Here is an 11,272-nt window from a genome sequence, read left to right as displayed (position 1 = left end):
CTACTCTCTTTTCTGTTCAGTCCCCCCAGCAAAAATGGATTTCTCTCCTTTTACGAAGGGCCCCTCTAGCTCCCCCCAAAATCCCCCTTTCTCTATGCTTTCCTGTGCTTTCTGTGCCTTCTGTGCCACCCTCTCCTTCCGTATACCAAATCGTGCATATGCCATGCAGGCTCCAAAACGTCTCTGCCACACCCGCACACTCTGCAGAAACCGTTTCTTGCACCCTCTCCCTCCAACACACGTACACGTCGTACCCCCGACCAAAACACTTTTCTTTTCTCGCATAACTTTTACTAAAGACAAAATGCCCCCTTTTCCTAATTCCCTTTTTTTTTTTTTTTTTTTAATAAAATAAAAAGGTAAAAACTAAAAAAAACAAAAACTAAAGACACAAATAAACTAATAAGAAAATAAATAAATAAATAAATAAATAAATAATAAAAACGAAAATAATAAAAATAAAAATAATGATAAAAAGGGTAAATAGTAAAACAAAGGAGAACAGTCTACGGTAAGGCCAAAAGAACCACTTCGGACGAAATTTGGTATTGACAGCTGCCCCTCTTTACTTATATTTTACTAGATAATATGACAAAGTGATGTTTTCATATTATATAGTAAAAGATAGGTAAAGATAGAAATACTAATTTCGTCTGGATCTTCTTAGGAAACGAAATGAAGAGGATGAATACAAGACATAAGATTAACCAAGTCCACAAAAGAAGATTGCGATGAAAGAAGACGACCACTGCCAAGTAGAGTGTCAGTAGTACAAAACGAAAAGCTGAATTTGACCATTGCCGAGCAGATGGTCAACAACATAAAAAACGAAAACTTGGATTCGACCATTGCCGAGCAGAGGGTCAACATCAGAGAAATAACAACTGAATTCGACCATTGCCGAGCAGAGGGCCGACAACATAAAACGAAAACTGGATTTGACCATTGCCTAGCAGAGGGTCAAACTCAAAGGAATAACAACTGAATTCGACCATTGCCGAGCAGAGGGTCAACAACATAAAACGAAAACTGGATTTGACCATTGCCTAGCAGAGGGTCAAACTCAAAGAACGGAAAATTTAAAACCGACCATTGCCACGCAGAGGGCCGACACGTAGGATAACAAACTGAGTTCGACCGTTGCCGAGCAGAGGGTCAACATCATAAAACGACAATTTGGATTTGACCATGGCCTAGCAGAGGGTCAACACATAGAATAACAAACTGAATTCGTCCATTGCCGAGCAGAGGGTCAACAACATAAAACGAAAACTGGATTTGACCATTGCCTAGCAGAGGGTCGAAACATAGAAAAACTGGGTTTGACCATTGCCTAGCAGAGGGTCCAAACATAGAAGAAAACTCATATTTGAAACTTCCTGAAATGTTGGTAAACGCTGAGCAAAACAATGAATAGACTTGAAAGAAAAGTCGTACTATCCTTTCCACAACTTCTCTTGTGCCTTAAGGATTTTGGAACAAAATACCTTACTTATCATGAAATGTATGATGTAATGTCATGAGGGTGCATGAATGCATGAAATCTTCTCTTTCTCCCTTTTTTTTTTTTTTTTTTTTTTTTTTTTTTTTTTTTTAACATCCCTCTCCTAATTAGACTGCCCATGTTTGGAACTCGTTGTCAACATCGTCGTCCAACTTGATGTACGTTCAAAACGTAACCATAACAAAAATGCCAAGAGATAGTGAACCCTCCAATGAGAAAGAGAAGGGTGTAACCATGAGTTCAAATTCTCTTTATCGCTTCCTGCAATCCAATTTGGCTTGAACCCGAGAAGGTGAGGAAAAACAAGGACGAGCCGTAGATGGCTGAATGATTGTATGTGGAACTAACATTTGTGTTCTCCTCATCTGGGGAGGTATGGTTAACATATAAACAAGTAGGGCCCACAAGACTGCCCCAGTTTTGCTGTGTAGGTGGAAAGGTTTGGGTAGGAAGGATTGCCCCAATTGGTTTGATTTTCTTTTGTATGCTGCTGGCCGGCTGGCAAAGAGATCCCTTCTCCCTGAGACATTACTTTTTTTTCATTTTCAATTTTTTTTTTTTTTTTTTTTTTTTTGTTGACAAATTGCAAGTCATCTCGTATTATCGCAAAATTAAGCTTTATGAAAATTTGAGCAAACATTATTCAATCTGTGCGGACTTTATTAGGCTTGTAATGTGGCTAGGGCTAGAAGGTATCGAAAGAAAGGGATAAAGGCTCAAATGAATGCTTGTCAGTTATTTTTGAAACAAGGGTTATCATCTTGGGATCGCATCAACTATTTGACTTTTTGAGCACTTTGCTTTTTCTTTTCCTTGAACTGCGTTTTTTCATTCTTTTTACTTATCACCACTTTGTTTTGTCTTTTTTTCTTTTTTTTTTTCTTTTTTACTATTTTGAAGGATTCTCCCGTTTGATCACTGAGTGCTCTTCATCTGCTTCTTGGGTTGACTCATACTGATGATAACCCTTGCTTGGGAATAATTTTGAAAAAGGATTTGTTTTTGGCTCAAAACAGGGTAACAATGGATATATTTTTGTGTTGTTTTTTTTTTGTTTGACGAAGAAAGGAGGCCACACATCATTTCGAACTCTGATGGCTTTATTTTCAAAAGATTAATTCTACGATTGGATGACCTCAACATGAGTCATTCATTTTTGAAAGTTCCCTTGTTTGTCTCAAGGGATTTGGGGATCACCCTACTAGCGCAAGTGAGGAAAATTCTGGCCAGGCCAACCTGCCTCAGTGTTATATCCACGACACTCCTTTGTTTTGAAGGGAAAAGAAAAAGGTTATGGGTTCACGCGATGTGAAGGCAGATGCTTTAACGAGAAGTGAATACAAGTTACCCCCGAAACCCTGAATCAGGAGAAGACTCCACATCTTTGCCATTTCAGGTTATCGTGTTTTTTTTTTTTTTTTTTTTTTTTTTTTTTTTTTGAACGTACTATGCCCTAGACAACTTAATTGACAATGAATTCAACATGTGCATTTTTATTCTCTCCTTTTTTAGTCTTTCACGACATCCCTCAGGAACGAGCTTGTGCCAACCGAATATACCCGTGATGCTTTTACTCATGTGTGCTTAATTATCATTGCCTTTATTTTCCCTTATTTACCTAAAAGCTCAGCGAGACATGCAATATTTCAAGAAGCGTGCAAACAAAAAAAAAAAATATGAATGAAACCGTGCAGTATTTATTGAATGAAATAACACAGAGTACAACAAACTGTAAAGATCATGTCAATATCCCTTAACAGCATTCCCCCATCGCGGAATCATCATGCGTAAAACTTTTTGACCGCATCCGAATTAACCGGTAAGGGTAACTCCTCTCCATCCATCCTTGTGAGAATTAGTGCCCCACCAGAGAATGCTTTCTTCACTACGAATGGCCCTTCATAATTCGGGGTCCACTTGCCTCTATGATCCTTTTGTACAGGTAAGATCTTCTTCAACACTAGCTCGCCTTCGTGGAATTCTCTTGGATGCACCCTTTTGTCAAATGCATTTTTCATTCTTCTTTGGTACAATTGCCCATGACACACTGCTGTTAACCTTTTTTCTTCAATGAAATTGAGCTGATCAAATCGAGCTTGAACCCATTCAGCTTCTTCTAGTTGGGTTTCCATTAACACTCGTAAGGATGGAATTTCCACCTCAAATGGAAGTACTGCTTCCATCCCATACACAAGCGAGAAAGGTGTTGCTCCGGTTGATGTTCGTACCGATGTGCGATATCCATGGAGAGCAAAAGGAAGCATTTCGTGCCAGTCTTTATAGGTGACCACCATCTTTTGCACGATTTTCTTGATATTCTTATTGGCAGCCTCTACCGCCCCATTCATCTTTGGACGGTAAGGAGAAGAATTATGATGATGAATCTTGAATTCCTCACATAACTCTGCCATCATCTGGTTGTTTAGGTTAGTGGCATTATCAGTGATGATTCTGTTAGGGAGCCCGTATCTACAGATCAACTCCCTTTTTATGAATCTGGTCACCACCTTTCTAGTCACGTTGGCGTAAGAAGCAGCCTCCACCCATTTGGTGAAGTAATCGATTGCGACTAGTATGAAACGATGTCCATTTGACGCCTTCGGCTCTATAGCTCCAATGACATCTATCCCCCACATCGAAAATGGCCACGGTGCAGACAACACGCTTAGAGTCGTAGGTGGCATATTGATATTATCCGCATACTTCTGACATTTCTCACACTTTCTCACATGTGTGCAACAATCACTTTCCATGGTCAGCCAAAAATAACCAGCTCTCAATATCTTCCTGGCCATCGAGTGCCCGTTCATGTGCGTGCCAAAGGTACCCTCATGCACTTCTTTTAATATCAGCTCAGCTTCCTTTGCATCCACACATCTGAGGAGGACCATGTCGTGATTTCTCTTGTATAAAATATCCCCACTCAAGATAAAATTGCCCGCCAATCTCCTTAACGACCTTTTATCGTTTTCAGATGCTTTCTCAGGGTATTCTCGGGTCTTAAGATAATGCTTGATATCAAAATACCAAGGTTTACCGTCTAATTCCTCCTCGATGAAATGACAATATGCTGGCTCTGCATGGCTCTTCATTTTAATCATTGGTAATTCTGCATCTCGGTCAATTTCGAACATTGATGACAAGGTAGCCAACGCGTCTGCCAATTGATTATCTTCTCGCGGTATGTGGTTAAATGTGATGGAGTCGAAATACTCTATCAATCCCTTGATGTAAGCCTGGTAGGGAATTAATTTTGTATCCCTAGTCTCCCATTCTCCCTTCAACTGGTGGATGACCAAAGCTGAATCTCCGTATACATCTAGAACTCTTGCCTTAGATTCGATTGCCGCCCGAATACCCATAGCACAAGCCTCATATTCTGCGATGTTATTCGTACAATTAAAACACAGCCTTGCTGTCATTGGTATGTACTGCTTCCCTGGAGAAACAAGCACTGCCCCTATTCCATGTCCCATCACATTCGAGGCTCCGTCGAATAATACCGTCCATGCTTTTTCATCTCGGTCTTCTCCGTTCTCTTCTAGTAGAGCCATGATGTCTTCATCGGGAAATTCAGGTTGCATTGGTTGATAATCGCTAATGGGTTGATGAGCCAGATATTCTGCTAGAGCACTACCCTTGACGGATTTCTGAGTAACATATACGATGTCATACTCCGACAATAGCATCTGCCACCGAGCTATCCTTCCAGTGAGAGCAGGCTTTTCAAAAATAAACTTGATAGGATCCATCTTGGATATCAACCATGTAGAGTGACTCAACATGTATTGCCTTAGGCGATGAGCAGCCCATGCTAATGCACAACAAGTTCGCTCTAACGATGAATATCGTTGTTCGCAGTCTGTGAATTTCTTGCTCAAGTAATATATTGCATGCTCTCTTTTTCCAGCTTCATCATGTTGACCCAATACGCAACCCATTGACCTTTCCAATACAGTTAAGTACAAAATGAGTGGTCTTCCTGGCTCGGGTGGACGCAATACAGGTGGGTCTTGCAGGTATTGTTTGATTTTTTCAAAAGCGGCTTGACAATCCTCGTTCCAAACCATAACCTGATTCTTTCGTAGCAACTTGAACATTGGTTCACAGGTAGCGGTTAATTGGGAGATGAATCTAGCAATGTAGTTCAATCTACCCAGAAAACCGCGAACCTCCTTCTCCGTGCTAGGCGTAGGCATTTCTGATATCGCTCGCACCTTGTCAGGATCCACTTCTATCCCCTTTTGGCTAACCACGAAACCCAACAACTTCCCGGATTTCACTCCAAATGTGCATTTGGTGGGGTTTAACCTGAGTTTATATTTTCTCAACCTCTCAAATAATTTCTTCAAGTTGAGGATGTGTTCTTCTTCCGATTCAGACTTTGCAATCATGTCATCCACATAAACTTCGATCTCCTTGTGCATCATATCATGAAAAAGTGTCACCATCGCCCTTTGATATGTTGCCCCGGCATTCTTGAGCCCGAAAGACATCACCTTATAACAAAAGGTCCCCCACAACGTGATGAAGGTCGTCTTTTCCATGTCCTCAGGCGCCATCTTAATCTGATTATACCCCGAGAAACCATCCATGAACGAAAATAGCGAGTACTTGGCTGTATTGTCAACCAAAGTGTCGATGTGTGGTAACGGGAAGTTATCCTTTGGACTTGCACGATTCAAATCACGATAGTCAACGCACATTTGAACTTTCCCATCTTTCTTAGGCACTGGTACAATATTTGCTACCCATTGTGGGTATTTCGCCACAGCCAGGAATCCTGCGTCGAATTGTTTCTGTACCTCCTCCTTAATTTTCAATGACATTTCTGGTTTCATTCTTCTTAGTCTTTGCTTGACTGGAAGGCATTCCGGTTTAAGTGGGAGCTTGTGTTGCACGATATCGGTATCCAATCCTGGCATGTCATTGTACGACCAAGCGAACACATCCTTAAACTCCTTCAATAGGGCTCGCAACCCTTCCCTCACTTCCTTTTTCATGCCAGTACCGATTTTTACTTCCTTTATCTCCCCTTCCTCTCCTAAGTTGAGTACTTCAACATCCTCCTGATGGGGTTTTATCTCTTTAGACTCCTGTTCCACTAATCTCAAGAGCTCCGGAGAGGGTTCCGGATCATCTTCATAATCATCTTCCGTATTATCGACAGGGTGCTCAAAATTAGGAATATCGACATTGTTATTTTCAAAACTTTCATTGTCATATCTGCATTATTTAAATTTATAAAAAAAAAAGAGAATAAATAAAAAGGAAAAATCGATGACGAATGCAAAATGATGATAAAACACAAACAAACACGATTTGATTATCACGCTGAGCACAAAAACTAAACGTCAACCCGTAAGTCATGAATCCTAAAGCCCCGGGTGAAGCTATAGGATTAATTAAAACTATTACATTTTGTTCAAATTAAGCATCACGGGTAAACTCAGAATTTCCCAATTGTTGAGTGGTGCAGCTGGGGAGTAGGCTCGCACGAAACTTGAGCATTCAGAGCTATCTTCATCCTCCACGGCGGCTATATGGCCCGCGTTGATCCATCCAGCACTACGGAAGCTTTCCTTGATGTCACGAATACCAATCTTTTCCACCCTGGGTTCACGCCCTTCTACACGAGCCAGACCGCGCTCTCTCCTTTCTTCCATCAGCCTTCTCTTGTCCTCTTTGGTGGGCTTGTACCCTAGGCCATATCGGTTTCTATTCTCAACGACTTTTAGGGGGAAAGTTCGCCCCTGCCCATGCTTGCCTAAACCTCTACCAGGTATATACCCCTCTTTCAGCAAGACCTTGGCCATCATGATAGAAGCACGTGACAAATGCGGGCTTACTAGGAATGACTCCACATAGGCATTTCCTACAATCTCCAATGACTGGAAGGCTGTTTCAAGAGCTTCCTCAGCCACCTCAATATATCGCGTGGACGATGGTCCGCTCACAAGGAGGTCCTCCTCTCCTGATACTATCACCAGCTTATCTCCCATAACATATTTCAGCTTCTGGTGTAGTGTGGAAGGCACAACTCCTGCAGAATGGATCCACGGGCGACCCAACAAACAGCTATAAGCTGGGAGGATGTCCATAACCTGGAATGTCACTTGAAAGACACAAGGACCGACTTGGACTGGCAATTCAATTTCTCCCATCACTACCCTCTTACTGCCGTCAAAAGCTCTCACAATCATAGAGCTTGGCTTCATATGCAATCCATCACAGGGTAGCTTCTCCAATGTCAATTTTGGCATGACGTTCAGAGAGGAGCCATTGTCCACCAAGACACGTGCTATAACGTGATCTAAACATTTCACAGAGACATGAAGGGCCTTGTTATGCCCTCTCCCCTCAGTGGGTATCTCCTCATCAGTAAAGGTGAGGTAATTATTAGCGATGATGTTGCCAACAATGCCCTCAAACTTGTTCAACGAAAGACCTTGCTCAACATGAGCCTCACTGAGTACCTTCATCAACAACTTTCTGTGAGAGGTAGAATGCATAAGCAATTCTAACAAGGAAATCCGAGCAGGCATGCGGTTCAGCTGCTCCACCACCTTATACTCACTCTGTTGAATGAATTTTAAAAATTCGCTGGCCTCTTCTTCGGATATCTCTTTCTTTTCCTCCTTGTTAGGGGTCTCCTCTACCTGCGCGCCCTTTCCTTTTAAAACCTCCCTGGCCTTTGCGGCCATTGTCGTTTCATTATTATTGGTCCCCTCTTTTGTCACCATTGGTGATGCGAAGATTCGACCGCTTCTCGTCATCCCACCTATGCCTGTTATGTTCTCAACGGCCGAATCTGCGCCTTCTCCCTCATCTAACGCATGTGCTCCATACCTCCAAGGGACAGCCTTCTCGCTTTTGTAAGGGAAGGGAGACGGCGTCCGAATGACGACAGACGGCTTTTCTTCAGCCACTGGCACAGGGGTGGTTCTAGTGAAATGGATCACCAACGGCTCAGGCAGAGTTACGTCAGATTCCCCGCCAATTTGTGTGAACACTTCCCCCTCCTTATCCTTGTAGCATACTTGGATTAAACTTCTATCCAGCAAGTCTTGTAGAATATCTTCAAATTCACCACATTCCTCAATAGAGTGCCCATCATCCGGATGAAGTGCACATGTTACGTCCTCGTCATAATCGCCTTTTAAAAGGCCCACTTTTACCAGCGCCTTGAAGATAAACTCTCTGGAACTTCGGATTTCACCCGCGTCTCTTATCAACTCATGTTTTTCATCCTCGACGGCATTCGTCGAGGCACTCCCATGCCCAGAAAGCGGATTAGTCTCGATGCTAGGTTTATCCTCTTGAAACTTTAACCACCCCGAGTCAATTAGAGCCTGTACTTTGTGTTTAAAAGCTAGACACCTCTCAGTTGAGTGACCAGCACCTCCCCCATGGTAACTACATTTGGCCTCTGCATCATAACCCCTGGGGTACGGAGGTTGCATGGGCTTCATTGGGCAAATAGCAACCAAACCCCTTTTGACAAGATGGGGTAACAATTATGTGTAGGTTGTAGGGATAGGGGTGAAATTAACAAATTGGTTCCTTCTTGGGTAAGTATTTTGACCCGCATTCTGATTTGGACCTGCAATTGCCCCAGCTCTCCAAGTATCAGTTGGGGGCAATGGCGGTTGATAATACCCTTGTTGTTGTTGAGGCCTGGCTTGATGAGCAAACGCCGCATTAGCTGCAAGAGGGGGTTGCCCCAAGTATGGTCGGAAGCTATGAGTGGGAGCTTGACCTCTCCATACAGGCATTGCCGATGCCGCATGCACATCCCCTTCCTTCTTCTTTCCCGCATTGAAATTGGGTTTTTTGTAATTTGCAGTTGTGGGCGAACTGTATGCAATCTTCCCACTTTTAACCCCAATTTCTATCCTTTCACCTATTATAATGATATCAGCGAAATTGGCAGACACGTTCCCGACCATGTGCTCATAAAATGGCGGCTGGAGAGTGTTCACAAACATTGCCACCACCTCCCTGTCATACAAAGGTGGTTCAACTTGTGCAGCTAACTCTCTCCACCGTTGGGCATATTCCTTGAAAGTTTCGTTGTCCCTCTTTGACATATTTTGCAGTTGCAGTCGGTCCGGTGCGATGTGCGTGTTGTATATATACTGCTTTACAAAGGCGTCTGCCAGGTCTGCCCAGCAACGGATTCGAGACGGCTCAAGATGGGTGTACCAGTTCAACGCTACCCCAGCCAAACTGTCTTGGAAAAAATGGATGAGTAGCTTATCATCGTAAGCGTACGCAGCCATCTTTCTACAGTACATGGTCAGATGGCTTTTCGGGCAGGTATTACCTTTGTATTTCTCGAACTCCGGCGCTTTAAATTTGTGTGGTATCATCACCCCGGGAACCAAGCTCAACCTCGCAACATCCCCAAAGCCATAGCTTTCGACCCCTTCAATGGCCCTCAATCTCTCCTCCAGAATTTCCAACCTACTCTTGGCCCCATCAGCACTACTGACTACCCCCTGCAACATGGTGTGTGGTATGACTTTGGCTGAAGAGCCCTCTCCAGTACCCATATGCGGTACTGGGGTCACCCGAATTCCATCAGTTGTTTCAATTTCAACTTCAATGCTAATGATTGGGGATGGACAGAGGCGTGAGGGGCATAATAGATGGATTTGCTTTGAGCTTGTTTGGAAGAGGAAAATAGGATCATAGAAGTGGACGCGGGGAGGGCGATGCAACAGTGAACATGTACTCAACGACGATCATATGCAAACATGGCAGATTCAACAGAGCTATGTGCAAGATGGAGTGCAAGGCAATACTTACCTCTCGGAGATCCGCTGGTTGTCGTTAGCTCCGCTAACCCAATGCCTCCTCCTCCTTCGTTCAAACTAACCTTCGTCTTTTCAGGTGCCAACAATGGTGGACCTCAGAAGCAGTGCCCAATCCTCTTTTTTTCTTTCTTCCTCCAAACTCTACTCTCTTTTCTGTTCAGTCCCCCCAGCAAAAATGGATTTCTCTCCTTTTACGAAGGGCCCCTCTAGCTCCCCCCAAAATCCCCCTTTCTCTATGCTTTCCTGTGCTTTCTGTGCCTTCTGTGCCACCCTCTCCTTCCGTATACCAAATCGTGCATATGCCATGCAGGCTCCAAAACGTCTCTGCCACACCCGCACACTCTGCAGAAACCGTTTCTTGCACCCTCTCCCTCCAACACACGTACACGTCGTACCCCCGACCAAAACACTTTTCTTTTCTCGCATAACTTTTACTAAAGACAAAATGCCCCCTTTTCCTAATTCCCTTTTTTTTTTTTTTTTTTTTTTAATAAAATAAAAAGGTAAAAACTAAAAAAAACAAAAACTAAAGACACAAATAAACTAATAAGAAAATAAATAAATAAATAAATAATAAAAACGAAAATAATAAAAATAAAAATAATGATAAAAAGGGTAAATAGTAAAACAAAGGAGAACAGTCTACGGTAAGGCCAAAAGAACCACTTCGGACGAAATTTGGTATTGACACCTTATAATGGTGGGTTTTTCTTCTATTTTCTTAATTTTGTGATTTCTTTAGTTATTGTATTTATTTAATTGTCTTTATGAGTATTTATTAGGGAACCTTCACTGCCTTGATTATAGGAAAGATATTAATGAAAATTTCATATTGCAGAGAATCCTAAGAATATGAATGTGATAGATTTATACAAAGGGAATTGGACGGGTAAAACACCTACTAGCACAAGTCCTAAATTTAACTAAATTTAAAAGAAAAATCTTTGTT

General features: G+C 42.4%; 1 protein-coding gene across 1 annotated transcript; it reads right to left on the bottom strand.

Moving 5' to 3' along the window:
• On the bottom strand, positions 1-8,976 carry LOC148198780 (uncharacterized). The gene is made up of 8 exons (XM_088115913.1): positions 7,581-8,976; positions 6,946-7,484; positions 6,004-6,573; positions 5,437-5,886; positions 5,008-5,154; positions 4,012-4,590; positions 3,553-3,852; positions 1-183 (listed from the first exon to the last, which is right to left on the bottom strand). The coding sequence occupies exons 1-8, from the start codon at positions 8,974-8,976 to the stop codon at positions 1-3; spliced, it is 4,164 nt and encodes a 1,387-aa protein (XP_087972039.1).
• Between the last annotated feature and the right edge of the window lie 2,296 nt (positions 8,977-11,272).

The sequence above is a fragment of the Vigna umbellata genome, chromosome 5 (assembly GCF_029865625.1).
Source record: "Vigna umbellata cultivar VRB3 chromosome 5, Vumbellata_1.0, whole genome shotgun sequence".
NCBI lineage: Eukaryota > Viridiplantae > Streptophyta > Magnoliopsida > Fabales > Fabaceae > Vigna > Vigna umbellata.
The sequence above is the reverse complement of the archived record's forward strand: the minus strand, read 5'-3'. Positions and strand labels throughout refer to the sequence as shown.